This window comes from Camelus dromedarius, chromosome 28 (genome assembly GCF_036321535.1).
Source record: "Camelus dromedarius isolate mCamDro1 chromosome 28, mCamDro1.pat, whole genome shotgun sequence".
Classification (NCBI taxonomy): Eukaryota; Metazoa; Chordata; class Mammalia; order Artiodactyla; family Camelidae; genus Camelus; species Camelus dromedarius.
In genome coordinates, this window is record NC_087463.1 from 26,180,207 (window position 1) to 26,203,544 (window position 23,338).

At 54.1% G+C, this 23,338-nt stretch overlaps 1 protein-coding gene and 1 non-coding gene across 7 annotated transcripts in view; one reads left to right on the forward strand and one right to left on the reverse strand.

Annotated features, from left to right (window-relative positions):
• Positions 1-23,338, reverse strand: part of MBP (myelin basic protein) — an 83,278-nt gene that overhangs the window by 33,223 nt on the left and 26,717 nt on the right. For all 6 annotated transcript variants that reach the window (XM_031441733.2, XM_031441732.2, XM_031441735.2 and 3 more), the window contains one exon: positions 16,008-16,095. In XM_031441733.2, coding sequence (XP_031297593.1) covers positions 16,008-16,095 — 88 coding nt within the window. The remainder of the gene's footprint in view (positions 1-16,007; positions 16,096-23,338) is intronic.
• Positions 8,340-8,411, forward strand: TRNAT-GGU (transfer RNA threonine (anticodon GGU)). The gene has a single exon. It is a non-coding gene; the product is annotated as a tRNA-Thr (tRNA).

Below are 23,338 nucleotides of genomic sequence, written 5' to 3' on the forward strand. Positions count from 1 at the left end.
GGTTTCCCAGCTCACGGTCCCCTTAGGAGCTGTTAACCCAAAACACATCCATACGTCCAGAGGCACCAAAATGGCTACTTCCCCAGCTGTTGAGATTGAGCCCTTCTAACTTGAAGCAGCGGCGAAGAACAGATGCAAGGCGCCGTCACTGTGGAAGCCACAAAACGCAGGAAAGCTTTAGTCATTTGGTATTCGATTTGCTGTTTTTCAACTCACGGTTTTTAACTTATATTTTTAACTTACTTTTTTTAAACTCATATACTTTTTGCATCAAGCAGTATCTTACAGATGACTGAGACCGTAGAAGGCACCGCACAACGCAGGTGACCACAGCTGACACTGTCTCAGGCCCTGTCTCTCCGGGGCAAGTCAATGTGGCAAAGTAAGGATGCCTGGACCCAGGGCAAGTCCTTTCAGGGAGGGCGACCTGGATCAGAAGAGGAGAGGAAATCTGAAGTCACGTCCGTCACAGTCAAGGAAGCCGTAAGGGGTACAGAGGCGGTGGTACGAACTACGGAGACGTTATCTGATGCTCCAGCCCATTGCAGAAGGGACCCTGTTTCTGAAAAACCAAGAGAAGGCGATGCTGTTTCCAAAAGCCCAGAAAAAACGATGCAGGAGCTTGGCCCCCAAACTGAAATACACAGCACAGCTTTCCTCGAGTGGTCTTCGTAGGTTGTGGTTCTCTTCTGGTGGGAAGATGGTTTGGGTCTGCAGTGGTGGAACTTTTACCCGGGGAAGCTTTGCGGATAAGCAGTAACTCCAGACAAGGAACCCCGCCGGCCCTGCCTGTCCCCTCCCAGCCCATCGGGCACCACTCAGAACCTCCGCTTCCTTCTGCAGAATATGCTCCAGTTCCCCTCCAAGCAGAGGTGCCAGGGAAGCTGGAGAAAAAGGAGCAGACACTGGTACATCAGGTCGACCTGAGCCCTGGCCAGATTCTCATTTTCGGTTGATGGTATGAAATTGGTCGTTGACTATCTGAGCAAAATTTCCATTTCTACTTTCTTGACATAGGGCGTGCTGATGTATGTTATCCGACAGGAGAACGCCTTGTCCCATCTCACGTGATAACGCACACAAGACAGCAACACACCTGTTCCGTCTGTGGACCGTCAACCCCTCTCCATCTGGGTCGGGGCTGGAGGTGCCGCACTGGCTGCCCGGTGTGCGGTCTGCTGGGCTCCGATCAAACACAGATCCGGCATCTCTCCTCCCTGAAGCGGCCTCGACGGAAGAGCCAGGCTTTGGCTGCAAAGAGCAGCTTGTACTAGGGACGGCCAGGCTGGGGACCAGAGCTCCTGTCTGTCAAGTGAAGACAGGGGGCCCCATCCTGCAAGGGGGCTGCCTTACACTGACAGCCACAAACCAGGCTGTGAGCTCAGTGCCTTAGGCAGAACCTCAGGTTTAAAGCACGGGGCCAGGCGTGCAGGCTGGCAGGCGGAAGGGCGAGAGGGAGCCATGCTTCCCAGCTCACACTGCACTTGGCTGGATGCCCCATCTGAGCCAGAGGGGCGCGGGGCACCTGCGTGTCTCTGATGCAGCCAGGCCACTCTCTGCAGAGGAGCTGGCCATGCTCCTGGGCCCGTGGCACTGTGGAATTTGCCAGAGTGGGCCAGGGCTAAGAGGACCCTTCTTGTTTGTGGAATACTTTTGGCCCTGGCTCGCTGCTCCTGGGGTCACCAGAGAGGGCCAAGAAACAAAGAGGCCCATGGTTGAGGCCCGTGGATTTGCTACGGCAGAAATTCTGCATCTATGAGAGGCATGCAGCCGCCCGCAGGCGACCCGCGGAGATTTCTTTAAAACTTCTCCACCAACGAATCCTATCAACCCACCCATCTCACACGAATGCCTCCTTTGTGCACCCAGAACATATAGTTTTTATTTGCTCGAACTAGCTCGCCCCTTGACTCCTCCCACAGCGGGGATGGGGTCACGGGAGAGGCAGCCCTGGGGCTCCACGGGGAGCCTGCTCCTCAGGGGCCCGGTTTCTCCGTCACACAACCAGGGCGACAGGCCACGGGCCCAGCTTCCCAAACACAGTCGGCATCCAGACACTGAGATTCCCAGGAGCCCGAGACCCATGCGGCTCTGCTCCTTGTGCCGCCTCTGGGGGTTCTCCCGGTGACTCTGTGCTGACCGGGGGCAGGCCCGAGAGGGTGCGGAATTCCCCCAAGAAAGTGGCATCACAGGTGCCACTAAGAACTGCTTTTCAGTGGAGGGGAAATAAGCTGAAAAATGTACTCCCACCCCCAAGGCCAATTTTACACCCTGGTGCTAAGCAAATGACAGTAGAGTTAAACTGAATTTGACCTGCAAGGCTGGCGTCCGCTGGGGTCAAACCCAGTGGACTTTGATTCTTGGTTCTACCATCTATGATGTGACTTTGAGCACCTGATTTAACCTCTACGCCTCAGGTGCCTCCTCGTGTCATTGTTCTGACGAGCCCCTGTGGGACGCGTGACAGCATGTTCTGAGCACTGACGCCAGTAAGTGCTCAGCGGGGGCTTTTGTCATTACTGTTGCTATTATTATGATAGTTACAAAACTAGTCTGGGAATTCCTTGTGTAAATTCCCATACATTTCCCACCCACCCACCCATCCACCTCTCCATTTATGCACCCACCCGCTCACCCAGCCATCACTCATCCACCCCATCTACCCACTCACCACCTACCCATCCACCCACCCATCCATCCATCTAGCCAACGTTCATTTCATGCCTCTGTAGGTAGAATTCTAAGAATGGGCGCCCATGACCCTCACCCCTGTACACTGTCATGTCATACGGCAAAAGGAGGTTATCTGGGACTGTTGAACCAACCACGGGAGCCTTTGGAAGACAGAGTTTGCTCCGGCTGGTGACAGGAGCTGGTCAGGGAGATTGCCACCCAAGCATGAGAAGGATGGGGAGCATCGCTGCCGGCTTAAGAACAGGAAGGACCATGGGTAGGGTCGAGAGAGTGGCCTCTAGGACCTGAGGGTGACCCCAGCTGACAGCCAGCAAGGAAACGGGGACCGCACCCCTGAAACGACTCAGGGCTGAATTCTGCCAGCAACCTGTGTGCGCCTGGAGGTGGACTTCCCCCAGACTGCAGGTGAGGGCTGACCTAGCCGGCACCTTGATGGCAGTAGGGTGACAGAGACAATCTCATCAGTGGGAGGGCCTCGGGCGGGGCACGGCCCTGGCTGTGGGGTGAGAAGGAATTAGCCAGACGGGAGGGGCTGGGGCTCTGGGCAGAGCTGGGGGTGGCGGCGGGTGGCAGGCCGAGCGTGGGCTCGCTGGCTGCTGAAGGCCACGAAAAGGGTTTGTTCTTTGTTCCAAAAGTGTGCAGTGCTACGGGGGGCTCTTCAAACTCAGAAGCAGCATAATCAAATTGACATTTTCAGAAAGTCCCTCTGGCTCTGCTGAGAAGAGTGGGCACCTGAGAACAGCAGAGACATCACGGGGCAGCCCAGGCGAGGGAGGTCGGCCTCCTGGGCGGGGTCTGGGGACGGGGCAGGGGCCCAGTGCGGATCCCTGAGAGCTTTAGGGGATAAACATTAGGACTGGGGACAGAGGGAGAGAGAGGGTGTCATGAGAGGTCAACACCCGGGAGCCAGAAGTGCCTGTTCCGTGGCCCCCATGCCCGACCCACAGATGAGAAACTGGGGGGCGAGGGCAGTGTCTGTGAACAGCCATCCAGGGGACTCGGAACAGAGCACCTGCCAGCTTTCCATGTAATGTTTCTCAAGTGCAGGACATTTTATGACAAGCGGGGCTTTTCCTTTGCATTCTGTACTGAGCAGGAATCAACGGATTCGCCGGCAGCTGGCCTCCACGCCAACGAAGCAGAAGGTGTCACACACGACTCCCTAGACCCAATCTGGGCCACCTGTGGTGTCACAGCCCCCGGGCTGAGAATGTGCTTTCCTTCTTAAATGGTTAAAAAGGGAAAAAAAAAAAATAGGATTTCACAACACATAAATAAAGTTTCACCGGCACACAGCCTCACTTGTGTGCTGACAAAATCATCTTTGGCTACTTCTGGGCTCCCAGGGCAGAGCAGAGTCAGCAATGATGGGGACCGTGGGGTCCGCAGAGCCTGCAACGTCGACCACCTGCCCCTTTACAGAAGACGTCTGCTGACCTCCTTGGGCTACAATGTAGATCTAAGTTCTAAGAACAGGAGAAACCGGAGGAACAGGGGTCAGTGTAACAGTAACAGGAGTTACAGGGGCCAGTGTAACAGTAACAGGGGAACAGGGGGAACAGGAGTTACAGGAGGAACGGGAGCCAGTGCAGCCTTACCAGGAGACCTGAGGATTAACGCCACGCAGCGTCAGGAGAAGCAGAGTCTGAGAGCCTACCGCGCAGGAAAGAACTCACTTTTTGTGCCTACAGTGCAAGTGACTACAGTAAGATGTTCTCTGTACCACTGAAGCTTTGGACTTGACATGGAAGGTGGTTTTAAAAAGCACACTTAGTTTTAATTTCATGAATGAAACTAATGACAGCTGTTTTCAAACGAGAAGATGGATGTGCCAAAGGGAACCCAGCCCCTGGGATACGGTACAGTCGGTCACACCCGGGCCACCCGGGAACCTCCGCGGGGACCCAGGGGGTGGGGCGCAAGGGCCCGGACTCACAAGGTGATGGGGAACGGGTGAACGGCGTGGCCTAATCTGACTGGACGGCTGCGAGGGCAGAGCCGTCTCTTAGAGATGTGCAGATCAGGTAGCGGCGGCGAAGCCTCCACCCCTGAGCAGCTGGAGCAAGGAAAGGGCCAGAAGGAGACTCGGAGGCGAAGCTGCACCTTCCCGGCCACCAGAGTTAACGCCTTACAGGTGACCCTGTCAGACCCAGGACATCCGAGTTCAGAGAACGCCCGTCACGCGCGATCACTTGTCTGAGCCTGTGCGACCTTGTCTCGCACTTGACTTTCATTCCCCTTCCAACAGGTAAAGGCTCTGATCCTTGAGGAAGCTGTTCATTTATACAGAAGGCACACACACGCGGTAAAGCCCAGCTCCCTGTATGCATGTGCACCTAACTCGCCTCACACTGCCCTGCACTCCTCAAGAAGCGAAAGCTGGAGTCGTCTCATATTATCTTTCTTCCTCCCTTGCAATTCTGAGGTTTGTTTGCTAAATAATCAGGTGCTATTAGACTGTTTCTTTTGGAAGAATTACCAATTACAGACATGCAGAAAACCAAACAGATCAGGGCCGCAGATCCTGCATTATTAATTGGCAACCAGTGAACACTGTGAAATTTCTAGTAGCCGTGGAATCACCAAAAGTCAGCCTGGAGTTCGGCCCTGCGGAGACGCAGACACGCCGCTGGTTCACAAGGAAACGGGCATGCCCGTCGCTTTCTGTGACCTCCCTGGGCTTTTTGTGGAATGTGTGAATATTCAGTATTGCTTGCAATTGTTGAAAAGTAAAGAAAGGTGAGGGATGTGTGCAGAAAGTGGTGTGCTTTGTGATCCTCTCAGCCAAGGGCACAGATGCCAGAAGCCGTGTCCTTGGTCTTTAGAAAAACGTGACCTTTGGTCTCAGTTGCTTTTCTTTCCTCAAAGGAAGAGGGTCCGCGATTACCTGGCTTTGGCGGGCGTCCTTCCTCTGAGCTCAAACAGAACCTCATGTTTAACCAACACACACTCCTAAAGACATTTATCCCATTTCATGAGTATTTGGAGGACGCTCTGACATTTGTTACTGGAAAAACTAGTCAGAAGCGTTCGCCTTTTCAACTGACTCTCTTTTGGCGGGACCGGCGTAGTTGACGGCTCACAGTGGGAAAAACGATCGATACATTTCTACCGGGCGTTTCCGTAAGCGGGAGCGTTATTTTTAGAGCTGCTCTGGGGACAGTTGCAGATCTGTCCTGCACACTTTCTGTCCCTGGAAGCGGCAGAAACAATGGTGTCAAATGTCTAGAGCAGGATGGGCTTCTCACACAATGCCTGCTTTTCACAAGTGGCCTCCCAGCTCCGAGGAAGGGCCAGCCCCGTACCAGCCAGTGTTAGCTGCTGCCCTTTTTAGGGATAAAAATAACTTGAAGACTCTGCAAGTGAAGAAATATTCAGTGAAAGACGTAAAAAAGACCCTCAGCTGATAAAACATGATTTTTCAGATGAAGAAAAGGTGATGTTTTAATTAGATTAACAGAAAAAAGGAAATGTTCCAAGATACCAGCTATAAAGACAGCTGCTGGGAAGCTCTTCGCTGGCTGCGCTACCTGTTTTAGTAAAGTGCATGCTAACATGTCAATGGTTTTTCAGCTTATGTTCTTGTTTAGAAATCGTTTTGAGGCAGTTTATCAAGATCATATATAATCAGACACAGCTCACATTTTATTGGGTATTTGACTAAAGAAATGGAAAATATTCCATGTTTACTCATGCAGTGGGGTTGACTCTTTAAAAGATTTATTCATGAAAATTCTAACTTAATCACAATGGGTGCTCATAACGTTTTTATGTTTTGTTGCATGAACCTTGAATAAATTGATAATTTCATAAGGAAATTATCCCAACCAGAAAGTCAACATTTGCACATCATGGAAATAAATCCACACACACAGATACGGATGTGTGCATATTACAAAGTTCTCCAAAGCTGAAGAAAAATTGATCTCCTTGAATCTCACTGTGACATTTTAAATTTTCATCACAAGACAATTAGGGCTCATTTCCTACAAGTTCTGGGTTATTTCCGACGGGTCCTGGTTACTGAAGACGCTGAAGGACACAGCCGCATGATGTCACCTTCCAGGTGCAGGCGCAGGCCCTCGGGCACCTAGGTGGTGCGGCTGCCTCGCTCACCGGCGATCACCAAGCCTGCATCCCTCACAGGCGGGCTGGAGGGGGCTGCAACATCCCTTCTGGCCTGAATCTCTACAAACGTCTAAATGCAGCACGCGAAGTGCCATCCGTAGAGGGTGCTGACTGAGGATAAAGCCTTTAATCTCCAGGCATACTCTGCACACTGTGATGCGCTGAGCTAGTGCTTGGTGCTGGGATGTGAGGGCTATCGGTTGACCCCAGTGCTTTCCAAGAGGACTCTGAGCAGAGTGAGAAGGGACGCAGACCTCGGGGAGGCTGCTCTGGCCACAGCTGTCTAGAGCCCGTGTCAGTGTGCCCACCCTTAGCCCAAACGTTTGGGGGCCAGAATCTCACACGTCAACCGGCCCAGTCCCCACAGTCCCCTGGATCCTGCCCCAGCAGCCCCCACCCGACCTTCCCTGGGCCCGACTCCTGCTCACGCCACGTGCACCCCGACTTCCGCATTCTCGACTCTGCTGCCCCCATCCGCCCTTGGGGCGTGCAAGTCCCCCCTCCTTCAGGGAGTGAATCCGCTCCCTGGATGCTGGTGGTCTCGGCCCGTGTTTAAATGCTGAGTCCTTACTACACTGCCCAGTTTCAAGTCCCGGGGACGGACGCGGTTCACGGGGCTAACCTTGACCACTGCTTGTGACCACCTTGGGACAGGGAGGGCCCCAGGGCCCCGTGGATGCTGCAGGACTCAGCACCTCGCCGAAGCCCATGCATTCAGACAGGCTGCTGGGCTGGTGAGTGCAGCGTTGTGAGGGAGGGAAGGTCGGGACGGCGGTTCTGTGTGACCTGGGAGCATCGTGGGAGTGGCTGCGACCCGGGGAAACGTTTGGAAAGGCAAGTGCCAGGAGCCAGGCTGACCTGGCAATCACGGCTCCTTTGCATCTGCGGCCACTGCATGGACTCTGGCTCTGCAGCCTCGTCCTGGACGGGCTGCTCCCCCGAGGTCCGTCCTCGCAGACCCTCCAGGTCAGAGGCTCCATCGGCCATGCTCAGGACCCTGGGTTCTGCCCACTGCTGATGGGCAAAGACCAAACTAACATCGCAATCAAACTCCGCCTTTGACTGCTCTCCGAGTGTCAGGTCCACCCTGCCTTCCTACAGCTCTGCCGCCACGGCACAGCGTCCACCCCCAGCCCCCTGCCAAGGGCCCGGCCTCCTGCCACAGGGCTGCTCCGTGGGGACACAGCCGCACTTGTCTGGCATCCCAGGGTCAGCTCAGAGGCCATGTCCCCCGAGGCCTTCCAGAGGCTCTGGACTCTGCCCCTGCTCAGCACTGTCCCCCAGAGGGCCTCTCGGGGGCCTCGACGCACTGAGTGCCCCACTGCTGGGCTGTGTTCACCGCCCCCGCCTGCAGCAGCCCCACCAAGATGGTGCTTGCCCCTTAGGGCACCCAAGGATTCTCCTGTGTGCACAGACAAAATCAGATCAAGTTAAACTTAACTTGTAAAAGGGGAAGAAAAACATCCATTAAAAAGAGTTGTAATTTGTTTTTCTTTTAAAAGAAATTTGTGGGGGTGGGGAGTATAGCTCAGTGGTAGAGTGCATGCTTGGTGTGCACGAGGTCCTGGGTTCAATCCCCAGTGCTTCTGTTAAGGGGAAAAAAATTTAAAAACACATTTAAAAGCCATAAAAATGGGATCAAGGCCACGTGTGACATGTCCAGTCAGCAAATCCACAGACCGAACGCAGCTCAGTGAGAAAAGACGCCGACCGTCACGGTTAGAACGAAAGCTCTAACAGGCGTCTCTTCTCTCTGCACTTGGAAGGGTGATCCTTCCTGCAACCTCCCTGCCCCCGTGGGGGACTCGCTCCCTTGACAAGACGCTGATGGAGCTGCACCCTGCGCTCCTCCCGCTTCACAGCTTCACGGCGCCGCTCACCTGCGCTCCGGCCTCCGTACGGCCGGGGGTGCCAGCAGTGAAGGCCAGGCAGGGACAGGGTCCTCGGAGCTGACTTACGGTTAAGGAAGTGGGGGTGGGGCACAGGGCTCCACGCCGAGAAGAAGGAAAGGAAGAGAGCCGAGCTTCCTCCTTGCAGACCCCTGTGTGAGTCTCACTCGCACCTGCCCCCGGCCCCCCAGGTCCCCGCGTCGCAGGCACCCCCATGCCCGGTTCACAGGTGTCAGCACCAGGACTCAGCGGGGTCAGACCGAAAAGCACACGCTTGTTAAGCAGCAGAGTCAGGACTGGGACCCAGGTCAGAGGTCATGTCCACGCGGCAGGCCTTTCTGTTTCGTTCACTGCTGCCCTTCTCCGCTGAGACAGTGCCTGGGGCATAGAAATCGCTCGGCCAACACCTGCAGGATGAGTAATCCTCATTTCAAAATAATAAAACAATCCCTGTGCGAGGCATTACGAGGATGGAGAGCTTAACAGTCTGGTCTCTGTTTCAACCCTGCCGACGCAAAGGCTGGTTTTGTTTTCTGTCTCCTGAAGTTCCTGCAAGGTTAGAGTAAAAGCTGCCTGAGGGCCCTTCGATCGGCTAGTGACGTATCAGAAGCACGCGCCACTGGTTGACTAGGGGCCGAGGGAGGCCGGCTTCTGTAGCCACGGAAACAAGGGCTGGTCCCCTCCCCTGCTAAGAGCTGAGCAGCCGCCGCTGAGGGTCTTATCAGACTGATGCCAGGAGCAGCCAGCCACCAGGCTTCCCTGCGCTACGCTGTTCTGGCGTTACTGCCCCTCTCCTGACTTCGAGGAGCCACCTGCCCTCAAAGCACGACTCTTCCCTGGAGACATCTCCAGACTTGGAGCCACAGAGTCACGGGGACAAACCCAGCGGAGAAAATGCCTCTGCCGCCTCCAGGGCTGCGCTGAAGAGAGAGGCAGTTGCAAAAACAAAACAGATTTGAAAACTGCAGATAGTTTTTTATAATTTTGAAGACACTAACATTCTGAAACACAGAAGTAGCATTCTATTTATATTTTTTTAATTAAAAAATTTTGTTTCTTTTAAAAATTTTTTCTTTATGTTTCTTAAAAATATTTTCAACGGCAGTGAGGTAATTTTAGGTTTATTTGTTTATTTTTTTAAAAACAGAGGGACTGGGGATTGACCCCAGGACCTCGTGCACGCTAGGCACGCGCTCCACCCTGCCCCGCTTTATTTACGTTTTCCGTGTCAGCTCGCTGACCCCTCCACCTCCGTGCTTCGCGGGGCCCACAGCCGGCTGCAGCGTTGCTCTGCGCACAAGGCAGCTCTCTCTTGGCGCTGCGCCCCAGCCGCACAGACCCCTCCGGCTCCGGCTGAACAGAAGCCTCTATCTGAATGGCTTGGAAGGCCCCGCGGGTGAGGGGCTGACGGCAGTTTCGTACAGGATTTCAAGGAGTATCGCTCTACAAGTGAGTCAAAGTGCAGCTGGTCCCTCCAGGCGTCTAAACGTCTGCAGAGCGGGTGTGGAACCCCAGGAACGGGGGCAAAGTGCTCCTGGGGTCGGGTCCCACTCTTTGCGGCCCATGTGCCTGGGACGGCCTTGGAACCGGCGGCCGAGGCAGACCCGCACCCTCCCTCCCGGCTGCGGGGCAGCTAATGCTTTTGAAACTTTTCTCTCTGTCCTTCCGCTGTCCCCAACCTGAGGGCAGCCTGAGAGGGTCCCTCCCTCTCACCATCTCAGGTGTCTTCTTTAATTCAGTGTCAGTGAAGATGAGTGAGAACGACGTTGAGGACTGGACAGCATCCCAAAGCCCGAGGCAACCCCCTGGGTACCCGAGAAGCCTGACTGTGCAGCCCAAGAGGGCGGTGCTGGGGGTCTCCCCAGCCCTTTCCAGGGATCCCAGCCCAGCAGTGGCAGTACACGCCCCTGGGCCCCCCTCGGAGATGGCTCTCCTTCTGCTCCTCCTGAGACCACCACCGCCCTCTCATCTTCAGTTATGGGCAAACAACTGGCGGCAAAGAAACTTCCGGAAATCTCCTGCCAACGACACAGCTGGCACAGCTGTGGGTGGCTGTCCTCGCTCACAAATGAAGCCCAGGGGTCCCGTGGTTCCCACCAGCTGGGCCTGCAGACCGGCAGAAGGCTCCCCCGGGGTGGGGACGTGGCATGTCCCCTCCCCACCCCGTCCTGCCTGGCTCTGTGTGTGGCTGCGTGAGTGTGCGTATGGCATGTTGGAGTGCGTGAGTGTGTCAGCGTGTGTGTGCGTAGGTGAATGAGTGTGTGTGTGTGTGTGTGTGTGTGTATGGGTGTGTGAGTCAAAGTCCATTTCTCTGGGGCTGGAGCAGCATGTGTTTTCATAAAGATGGACGGAACGTTCACTGGGATTCCCCCGGGACCTCAAGGCATCGGAGTAGTTGCTGCGTGAACACTAGGACTGGTGTCATCACCTGGATGGAAGGCCCGTCCCCCTGCCCCCCCATCTGCAGCAAATCACATGTCAACACAGCGTCACCTTCCAGTGATGGGACCCCTGGTTACGACATTGGTCCACAGCATCTTTGATTCTTTATAAAGATTTTAGAAAAAGAAGGAAGACATTAAGACATACTTTTTGTTTTAAAGCAGTTTAGATACAAATTTTCAGCTAGAGGTAAATTTTCAAACTAATTAAGACAGCATATAAAATTCAACCATCCAGGAAGAGTCCTTGCTGCTAAGAGACAGGAACAAAGGCGGGAGGAGGGCCTTCTCGTGTGAATTTTACGTGACCTGGAAAATGACTGGATTGTAGCCCTGAAATTAAAATGTTTAACACAACAGTCCAAGGGTAGGACTCCTCAGTGACGCGGATTCACATCGGGCCCACCTGCTGGGAGCGACGCGGACACCGCCCGCTGCCTGCCACCTCTCTAGTGAGAAATTAAGTCGGCCAGCACTGTGTCTCACCCACGAGCCACTGCCGTCACAGCTCAGGGGCTGCGAGGTCGCCCACAGGAACCGATGCGGGGCTGGGAGCGCGTGCCTGCCCGGCTCTGCCCAGGGCGCGGCCGCCGGCGAGGGCCCTCGGGCTCGGGGGCCACAGGCGGGGGGGACTGAGGACGAGGCAGTGCCTGGCCTCACGGCCAGTTCAGGCCAGCCTGAGGTGGAAGCTGGGAATGGGGACTCTTCCTGATGGAAACCAAAGCTGGGTGCTTTCAAGCTGGGGACCCCAGAGGCTCACTGACCCCGAGGATGGCAGCGGTTTGGGGGGGGTCCGGAGAGGGGCGAGGGGGACTCTGCGTCCCCGGGCCTCAGCGGGCACACAGGGCTGCCCGCTGACCAACCCCACGCAGCTGCTGCTTGTGCCCATGTGCGGCCTGCATTCCCCTTTTGTTCTGGGAACCGTTCAGTTGTCCTATTGTGACTCTGTTGGCCTCAAGTGACTCTCAGCAGCTCATTCTAATCTGAAGGCCGGGGCCGGCGGGGGTGGGGTAAACGCGTGGGCGGCCAGCAGGAGGCCTCGGCGACTCGGCCTCACCAGGGCCGGCCCTGCTGGTGCCCCAGCCAGCTCACCAGGGGCATCGCTCCCCGGAGGAGCCTTCGCTGGACCGCAGCCCTCATCCCGGTCGGTCTCGGAATTGCGGGTGCCCAGGCGCCCCCCACTCTGCCCCCAGCTCCTCCCACGTGTGCACCCTGTGCTCAGCAGCGGCCCAGGTGCAGAACTTCTCGGGAGTAAAGAGCTCAGGCTTAGGACCCTGGGGGGCATTTCTGGGGGAAATCAGCAGTTTGCAAAGGTGTCTTAGGGGGAGGAGGGGACGGGGCCGCAGGGGGAGGCGGCTCCGTCACTGGCAGATGGTGACTAAGCTCGTTCGAGGGCCAGGCCGGGCCCCGCCCCAACGCAAGCTTTATAAAATAACCCCCGCCACACACACACATGTTTCTACCTACTTAAATATATATGACAACATGTATTACTTATATATTATTAACACAATATATTATATTTTATATGTTATACATATTATACTCATGTTTTTAATATGAACAGTTTCCCTGAACATTAAACACAGACAATTCTCTCTTCTTTATCTGGGCGATGAATTGGCGATTCCTCGTGGGATTCTGCCCTGTACCTGCAACGAGCACGTGGCTTAGCCCCGCAAGGCGCCGTGACTGAAGCAGTGAGGGACGCGCTCACGACCCCCGTGGCCCTGCAGAGCGGCACCAGCGTCCACCTCACGCTGCGGTACTCTCGTCCTGTCTCTCTGGCTCTGGAGACGTGGGTCGCATCTGGAAGGAGCCACCGTGGCTCTGGGAAGAGCAGGGGTGCCCTCTTCTGGAGACGTCTTCGTCGGTGTGACTGGGGCAACCTCAGGCTTCCCCTCTCCGCAGCCGAGTTCCCTGCATCTCTTTCACCCTGGGACTGGTGAGCTCGCGCGGGTGGGCGTCCCCGTCCTTCCTGCCTGGATTTCAGATGACGAAGACAGCCTGTGCCATGTGTGTGGGTGTGAGGTTCCAAAAAACCCCAGTAACTGTCCCACCGCCAAACACTCTGGTTCCCAAAGCTCGGACAGCCCATGGTTCTGTAGGCTCGCGAGCCCTGAAACGTTTTTAGGTGACCAGGCAAACCTGGAGTGTCACCACCCTCGGTCAGAGAGAAATTACTGAGAAATTTACCAGTGTGCTCTAGTGAGTTATTCGCTTAGATCCAAACACTTCGGGGAAAGTTTCCCTTGAGATGAAAAAGTAAATAAAACTCCTACATGCACTGCTGAGTCAGTGACGGGCTCTGCCTTCCCCGGTTCCGAGGAAGTTCTCCCGCGCCCCCGGTTCTTCCAACACGCAGACGAAATGAGTAACCAGGAGCCCCAAGAGCATCAGCAAATGGCTGCTGGTGACTCAGATGTTTCCTAGGGCATCACGAAGGTGTGGTTTCCGATCACACGCAGGGAATTCCTGTCTTGTCAGGAGGAGACCTCTCTGTAAGTCGGGAGGGACCTGCTGACTCTCCCCGGAGTGACAGGTGGCAACCCTTCAGAACTGAAAAAGAATTCTCAGATTTCCTCCAAGACGGTACGGTCAGGATTGACAGCCAAGATTATTTTAGCTTTGTTTCTCCTCATTGTTCCGCACCTTCAGGCTGGGGCAGCTTTGGACCCCAGGGGAGCACTGGGAGGGTGAGACGATCTAGTTCAAAAGCAGACGCCGGCCAGCTGGGCAGGGCCCCTCGTCTGTGTGACTCAGGGTTGCAGAGCATGGAACAGCGGGACCCAGGAGGCGCCCTGGGCCACCCTGACTTGTGGTCACACGTCCCCTCCGCTGTGACTCAGTGGTGTCAGCTGTTCATGCCGTGAAGGTGACAATCAGTGACTGCTCCCCGTCACTCTGAGGGCTGAGAGCTTGGCACGTCAGAGGCACGTTCACTCAGTGGGTATTCAAGCCTCTCGATGTTCAAGGCCCTGCGAAGTCACCGCGGACAAGACGCAGCTTGGCTTGTGGCATATTTCTTCCCAGTAAAACACAAGTCTAACTTTGTGACGGGAGTGAAACCGCCACACTTCGGCTGGTTTTCACATCGACTCTGGATAATAAAAGAATTCTCCAGACTGAGTATCTCACTGAGAAGATGAAAGAGGGCTGCCTTTGAAAGAACTTCGGGGAATTACACCATGTCTGTAATTTACGGAAAAGGCCTATAATAGGTCATTTCCGTGTTATGTCACACAGTGCTGCGCACAGGCGTGTATAACCGTGTGCGCACGCATGCGGGTGTGTCTGACAGAGAAAGAGTGGCTGACACTGTTACGGCTCATCCTAAGGGCAGTGACCCTGGGCAGCAGTGACACACAGGATGCCTGCGTTAAAAAGAAGCAACCGTGGCCCCCAAATTCTAAAATTTACTCTTCTTCATAGACAGAGCCTAAATACGGACATTTCTTTTTTGTCATTTCCTTTTTTGTGCTTATCTACGTGTGTCGTTGGACACAGGACCAAAGACCTGTATCTGAGAGGTTTACAGGCAGACTTAGTCTTACAGCCATCGGCCCTCAGACATGCGGTTCCAGTTTGCAGTCAGAGCCCCTCCCCGTATCCTAAGACCACACGCTGTCCTCCGAGACGGTGCTCCCTCTTCCGCTCTTTCCTCTGCCCCTGAGGAGCGGGCACCCCACGACCTAGAGGCACTGGGCCAGGTTCAGGCCCCAAGGAAACCCCTGCGGAGACGGGCACAAAGCAGGTGGAAACCAGGAGAGAGCAACGGTTCCTTTCACAGTCTGACGTCCATTCCGCTAATCCGCTGCGTTTCGTCTCCGTCTTGGGTTACACTGATTTTCATGGAAGCTTAATTAAGATACTGAAAAAGTGGGCAGGGGTCCTTCTGTTATGATGTGGGCTTGCTCCAGAAGGATGGGATTAGAGAAAAGGAAAAGGTTTTTGAAACAGAGCGTGTAAATCAGGAACAAAAAATATCGGGGTGGATTATCTTGCCTGACACGTGAAGGATAAAGAAACGCTTTCCAGGAATCAGCAGGGGCCGGGCCAGGCACACGGCGGGGGGCCTTTCCTGGGTGTCAGCCCCGCGGGGCGGGCTGGCCATGGTGAGAGCTCATCTCAGTAGCTGGGAAACCGGTCCCTCCTCCGCTGATAACCAGCCAGACCGGGCCCCGGGCCTGAGGCCTCAGCGCTCCAGGATCGCGTGCAGAAGGGGAAAGGACAGACCCGCGCGAGGCCCCGCGTAGCCTGCGGCCGTGGCAGGTCGCCCAGGGTCACTGCCACCCGGCAAAGGTGGGCCCGACAGCGGTAATGCAAGAGTCAGTGGGGGCTGGTGCCCTCCCCGCGGCAGGGGCGGCAACTTCCATTCCTAGGGCGACGGAAGAGTGACCTTCTATGGAAAGCACTTCTCCCCCGACACCCCGACTCGCCCTTTGGAGTTCAGATAAACGCCCTGGTGCCCACGCTCCGCGGCTCCCGCCCAGCCCCACCGCTTACTTTCACGGGCATGCTGGGCCTATGGACTCTGCACCCAAGGGATTGAGCAGATGGTTCGAGAAACATCTCCTAGCTAGGACAGCTCTGGGAACTCGCCCGTGTCAGTGTGCAGAAAGGCACGCGGAACGAAAACAAGGTGGGGCCGGACGGCGGGGTTCCCCAGGGCCGCCACGTCGGGGCAGGAGGGAGCACGGTCTCAGCCCCCACGTTCCATGGAGTCTGCGCTTCAGTCACGAGAACAGACTCACAGGTCCCTCACGTAATGGAGAAAACCAAGACCTTCCCCAAACAAGAGTGTGTGGCTCACAACAATCGTATGAAATCATCGTCTGATTTTTATGGGACGTACCGAACACATCACTGTCTTCCGAGGTCTCCCGGGGCAGGTGACGGCGGTTTCTCCTTTTTTCAGATTCTTCTCTGTTAGTTTCACCCTCCTGGAAAAAACAACACAAAACAAACCCTTCCTTAGGATGCAGTGTGCGATCAGCAAGACACTTTGGCGCGTTTCTCTCCTGCTGGCAAATCACACCCTCACATCCATCCTGCTCGGAGGTGGAATCTGGTTCAGGGTGGGTTTTCTGCGGGGGAGTCTGAATTCTGGCTTGTCTTTTCCGCCTGGGCATGCAAGCATCCTCTCGTTCCAGAGGATGTGTTTTTCGTACAAAAGAAATGCAAATTGTTCAAAGAATGAGCTGGACACCATTCCATGTATTTCCAGGGCGCACCTGCCCGTGTCAGGAAGGCCCTGTTTCTTGTTCTTAGTGAGGAGCTGGTTCCATTAGAGTCTAAAGAAATCTAATTAGGTCAAACCGAGGTTTCCCAGACTGGACATAAAACTGCCTTGGGGAGAGTTTTTGTTTTTTAAACAAAATTCCTTCATCCCCTGTGGCCTTTGTCACCTGATTGGGTGACTTTACCAAGTGGTTGAGCAGAGTGTGGATAAACACTCCTTACTCCCCAATTGCCTTAAAATCCACAGTTCAACACCAAACTTCACTCCCTGTGTTCATTTGCCTCCCTTGAAAAACACATGCACAGCCTGACCCTTGGTACCTGGGAATGCTGACTTTATTTGGAAATTAGGGTCAGGGCAGAGGGAACTAGCCAAGACGAGGTCACTGGGGTAGGGTGGGCCCGCCATCCAATGATGACTGTATGGCCCTCCTTTCTTAGAAGAGGAAATTCAGACACAGACAAGGACATACAAGAGGCCATGTGATGATGGAGCAGGTGGAGTGAGGTAGCCACAGGCCAGGGAGGCCAGGGATGCTGGGCACTCCAGATTCTAGGATAAATCTAGACAGACTCAGAACCTTCAGAAGGACCCAACCCTGCCGGCCCCCAGGGCTCTGCGCAGCCGTGTGTATGGTGGTGTGGGCACGTGGGGAGGAGACCAGGATGCTAACCAGCCGGTGCCTAGCTTTTGGGGACACTCTGTGACTTCTAGGAAAACTGTGGCATCTCTCTAAGGGAAACTCTCTCTTTGGGTTTTAAGAAGCAAAACATTCTTTTCACACTGAGAATAAATTCAGGCCCTGTATGGGCCGGCTGTGTACATGTTCAGTTTAAATTCTGAGAGCACCACTCTCCAATCAAATTTCAGGGACCTCAAGTACCACCCAAACAGGAAGGGAAGCAACGCAACACTCTGACCAAGCAGATGGCCCGCTCCAGAGCTGCCAGGATCCAGCTTCCACGTGGGTGAGGAGGTCCTTCCGTGTGTTCCTGGTGTTTAAACCTGGTGACGCTGCTGACGGGAATGTAGTTTGGTGCAGCCATTATGGAAAACAATATGGAGATTCCTCAAAAAACCAAAAACAGAACTATCATATATCCATGAATCCCACTCCAGGGCATATATGTGGAGGGAATGCTAATTTGAAAACACACCTGTGCCTCAATGTTCACAACAGCACTATTTACAACAGCCAAGACATGGACACAACCTAAATGTCCACCGACAGATGACTGGATAAAGAAAATGTGGTATATGTATACAATGGAATACTACTCAGCCATAAAAAAGAATAAAATAATGCCATTTGCAGCAACATGGATGGATGTGGAGATCATCATTCTAAGTGAAGTGAGTCAGAGAAAGAAAAATGCCATATGATATCACTTACATGTGGAATCTTCTTAAAAAAAAAAAAAGAAGAAGAAAAGACACAAATGAACTTATTTACAAAACAGACTCACAGATACAGAATAAAACTTACGGTTACCAGGAAGGGAAGGAGGTGGGAAGGGATAAATTGGCATTTGGGATCTGCAGATACTAACTACTAGATATAAAATAGATAAACAACAAGTTCATATTGTAGAGCACAGGGAGCTATATTCAGTACCTCGTAGTAACCTATAATGAAAAAGAATATGGAAACAAAAATATGTATATATATGTATGACTGAAATGTGACGCTGTGCACTAGAAACTCACACATTGTAACTGACTCTACTTCAATTAAAAATAAATAAATAAATAGATAGATAAATCTGATGATAAACAGTGCGTGGAACCAGGGGAGCTCAGGGGTAGAGCACCGGCTTAGCATGCACGAAGTCATGGGTTCAATCCCCAGTCCCTCCCTTAAATAAATAAATAAATAGTAAATAAATAAATTACCTAATGACCTCCCCCAGAAGGAAAGTTTTTTTTTTAAAAAAATGGGTGGATTGTGTGGTATGTGAATCACATCTTAATAAAGATGTTTAAAAAAACCCATAGTGCTCGGTTCGCATGGAGTTCACATGAAAACATTGCGGGGGGTTTAAAACAACCTGTCTGAGGTCCTCGTGACGCCATCGTGGTGAGACGCTGCTCTCACGGGTGGGCTGTAAAGCTGCGCTCTCTGGAAGCCCGGCCCGTGGTGCGATTAGGACGCAGCACTCTTTAAACAACAAGCGCAACGGAAGAGGCTCGGGACTTTATCTAAACATTGGCTTCTGGGAGTCACAGCACAGTAAGCGTTAACTGGTGTCGCAGTCAGACGGTTTATCGGGGCCCGTTACGCAGCCGGACACGCTGGCGCCTACTCTAGGAACTCCAGGGTCCTGCTGCGTGCCCCGGGAGGCCGCCGCTTCCTCAGCTGGCTGAGGAGGGGAAGAGGGTGCTCAGGAAGGAAGGACTGGGGTCGGGGGAGGCAGCGAGACGGGCCTTGCGCAGCGCAGCTCTTTTACTTAAGAGTTCGACGGTCCAGTGAGCCGAGAATTTGTTAAAAGTGCACTTAAGCTAATTCACACCAGGGCATCTGTTCAGATCAGAAGGGTTTTCTACATTATTGGGAACAGAAAAAGGCAACAGGAAACTCGCATCCTTAACCGACCTAATTTCCCTGAACACGTCACCTGCACCTGCACTCGTGTATTTAACCGCCTCCTGTGATGCAGGCAGGCAGAGAGCAAAAGGTCTAATATTTGAAGACACAGCTTTGCCTAAAGGGCGAACACTTTGAAAGAGCAGAGTCCAACCACTTTTCTGAATACATGGTCAGCGCTGCCCGCCTCTGCGGCCTCCTGAGCTGTCTCCTTCATCGTAAATGGACGTAATCATATCGTCCATCTCACGGGGTCACTGCGGACACTCCATGAGTCCAGACGTGCAGAGATCAGAGATTGTGACGCGCTCTGGCCTACAGCCGCCCACGCAGTGCTGGCCACCGTCGCGCTGGAGTGTCCGGGACACTCTGCTTCTCCACACCCTGTTAGTAAGGGAGTTCCCTGGTTCTGGAGGCCCAGGCATGCCAGAAAAAGAAGTGCGGTGGGCTGTGCCTCCGTGTTAATGAGTGGGCTCCTGGAGGCTTCCTACTTCCATGCATTCAGAGGAGGCAATTTGAGGGGATGTTCTGAAGAAGCTGTCTCCTTCCCGGCAGGTATCTCCAGGAGAAGTAACCAGCCCTGCACGGTTTGGAGACCACCACCGAGACCAACGTGGAGACCATGCGCTGAGTAGACGCCACAAGGTGACATCATTTGACTCTGGGGTGATGGCACCCGCTCAGCCGCTGGCTGTGACAGTGCCGAGGGCCCAGCATGGCTCTTCAGGGTCCTGGGTGGGGGGCCACAAGTGGGGGAGCCCCTGTTCTCAGAGGTGTGCATGTCGGGGTGGGGAGGCAAAGCCAGCCAGAGAAAGAAGATGGACCCGATGGTCTGGGTGGGACGTCGGCTTGAGGGGAGAAAGGCAGGGAAGCTGTAAGAGAGGGGCTGGGAGGGCAGCGGGAAGAGAGAGCCGGGCAGCAGATGCAGGTGGCAGGGGCCTCAGGGTGGAGGCCAGGCCCTGCGGGCGGGGCAGACGGGCCGCTGTGCTCGCGAGGACATTCCTCTGACCGCTCTCCGAAAGAGGCCAATTCCTGCCAGCACATCCCAACGTTTCAGCTCGCCTTTTACCTTTAAATTTCAAGACGCTGGTATTTTGTCAAGTGACTTAACGCAGCTACGAGACAGCAGCGTGTGGACGCACACACATCTGTGAATAACCTGCGCTGTAGTCACGCTAACTCACGTGTGTCATTAACGCTATTACCCACTCGCCTTGTCTGTCCACTGACGACCTGTGTCTGGCTCCAGGGCTTGTGCTGAAGCACGATTTAGGGTGTGTAAAATGACAGTCTGTTTTGCAAGGACCCAAAGCCACAGAAACAATGATGCCTTTTACTTGGGCTTCAGCTTAACTGTATGATAATTAAATTAACGTAGACACCAAATCTCAGATGGGAGAGTGACTTGCCAGAATAACCCAAGTGCAGAGGTTGGGCTGAGCCTGGGAGCGTGTTCTCACAGCTGCCAGTTGGCATGTTACAGTGTTGGAATCCAGGGGGCAAGAAAGATGTCACGCACGCACACATGAACGCACACACACAAACACACACACCCTCACAAACACATACACATACACACACATATACCCTAAAAACACAGGAAGATCAATTTTTGCAGATGTCTTCCAGCCAACAAAAATCCCTCGCTTCCAAATTTAAACGTTGAAAACCACACCACTGAAGTAACGGCTGAGAAGGGACAGGAACCATCGTTTTTAAAACTGGATTTTTAAGTTTCATTTAAAACCTTCTAAGAGGGTTTTATCAAATATAAAAAAGTTCTTAATAACAAAACAAGCACAGTGTTTGTGCGAAAGGGCACGCTTTTCACTGTCAGAGTCTGAAATAGACTTGTTCTTGCAGATAAAATTACATGGTGGCCTTTCTGAAATTACCTGGCAGTGGGTGAAATGGCAGCTCAAGGAGCCTTCTGCGGGCACACGGAGCAGTGAGCCCGGCGGAGGCTGTGCCGCGCGGGAGGCGGCCTCCCACCCAACCCCGCCCCCAGCCCGGGGAGTGGGACCACCCACGGGAGGACACTCAACACACTTCGCACTCCCAGGGACTCCGATGCGCCCACCCTCTGCAAAGGAGAGTTTCCGCCTGGGCACCTCTGCTCAAGCTCCTAAGAATTGATGAGTGAATATCTGGGTATCAACCTTGGAATCAGGTTCCCAATAAAATGTGAATCCAAAACCACGCCTGAAAACTACTTCACGTCAAGTGTGCCCAGCACAAGCTCAGATATTTTCCCAACTTAAAAAAAAAAAACCCAGAAAACGATTCAATGAAATAAGGCCACCTCTACCTGCTGGGTCTGCGTTTTTGAGAGACTGCCAACATCTCTGACCTCCCTCCCGGCCGTCCTGTCGGCCCTCGTTAAGTGATGAAGTGTGACAGACGCAGGGCCGGGAGGAGTCTGGGGCTTCCACAGGGTGAAGGAAGGCACGTTGGAATCCAGCTGAAAACAAGATGACAAGCAGCTCCCTTCCGAGGCACGGGGCTCCTGACTCCACGCGGTCAGCTGCCCGGGGCCCAAGAGCAGGACTGCGGGGCGGGAGGGCTTGTCCGTGGGCAGCGGGATCTCCAGAGCGCACCCTCCTGCAGCTGCGGTTTTACACGGAGTCTTTCTAGTCAACGACCAGTGTTTAATGCATCACTTATGCTGAACCACTTTTGGTCCCAAGTCAGCGGCCTGCAAATACGGTCACTGTTTCTGATAAAAGTTAAGTTTGCAAACACTCCCAACCCTAATAAACCCTATAATGGGCTGAAAGAACACAGAACACGTGCATCTCCTGGGAATCTGATGCCCCCGGGTCTTCAAGCCCTAAACCCTAAGCTCGAGGCCCCAAGGGCCCTGGAAACTGACTCCTGGGGTCCTTCCCGTACTCAGCCTGAACCCTAAGATCTTGAGGCCTCAGCTTGGCTGTCCCCGAGTGGGAAGGAAACAGGTTTGAGTCAGGAAGGGGCCCTGGACAGGGGTCAAAGTGGCCACCCCTAAGAGGGGGATGGACCTGAGGCCTGGGACGGGCACAGGGAAGCCGGGCGAGTTCATAAACCACGTGCTGCTGGCTTTCTGTTGCCTGGGGCACCACGCCACCATCACCCCGTTATTTTTATTAAGGGTTGTTGAGGGGGTGGTTCGCTTGCTAATTACACCTGACGTCCTTAGTAACCACATCTGTGTTTGTGACGCCTGTGGCTGCCCCGCCTGGCAAAGGTGTGAGTGTTCAGTCTGCCAGAGGAAACAGCACACCCACCTACGTTCCAGAAAAATCAGAGTCAGCCTTGGGGTCGGGCTTTCGGCACAGACTGCAGACGAGAGAGCTTCTCTTTAGTCCCTTCCAAGAGCAAAAACATCGCTGCCTTGACACGTTCGAGAACCTGCTGTAAAGCAACGCCGCGCCACTGAGGCAGCGAAACCCTGCACTTAACACGGATCTGCCGACACCGCCCTGTGGGGAGCAGGTGGGAGCTGCTCTCTGAGCTCTTACGTATGAACGCAGTTTTCCAAACCAACCTGCAATGAGACGGTTCTCTTTGTACTTCCTTGTGGCTCGTTTCCAGGTCAGATTCAGAGCCCACATTCAGGTTCCCGCAGCGGTCGCCGGAAACTGACGACTGACAACTGGCAGTCAGTCGCTGATGAGTCCCGGGCCCTGGAGGGCCTCTTCGGAAGGATGCATGCTCTGCTCCGTTTCTGGCTCTAGGAGCTCGCTGGAGGTCCTCGGACCCACTCAGCGCGTCAGGCGGGCGGGCTTCCGCGTGTGCGGGGACGTCAGAGCCAGTCCCACTGACCGGACGCCGCAGCGGCAGCACGGCCGGAGGGCGCCGCTCGTGGCACCGCCGGGAGGTGGGCATGGCGGGCACCCCCCCAGCGCTGTCCTCGGTGGTGGACATGTGCTTCCAGAGGACCTGACCTTCTGAGCTCAGTGTTGCATGGAATCCGATGATTTTGCGAAAGACTCTGATTTTTGTCATCAACAGGAAGGAGCTGCTGCCGACCTGTAGGGCCCGGAACCCTGAGAACCGAGGTGACGCGTCCTGTCGGATGCACTGCCCCTGCTCACAGGCAGCTCTTGCATTTTTAAAACTATTTTCTTAAGAATTCTTTTTTTTAACTTTATTACTTTCTTTTGGTAGGGGGAGGTAATTAGGTTGGTTTATTTGTTTGTTTGTTTGTTTTTAATGGAGGGGCTGGGGATTGAACCCCGGACCTCATGCGTGCTGAGCACACGCTCGACCACTGAGCTGTACCCTCGCCTGGGCAGCTCTTTAAATCCAAATTACTTAAAAATAAATCAGGCTAAAAATGTGGCTCTTCAGTTGGACCAACCACATTTCCCAGGCTTCTTAG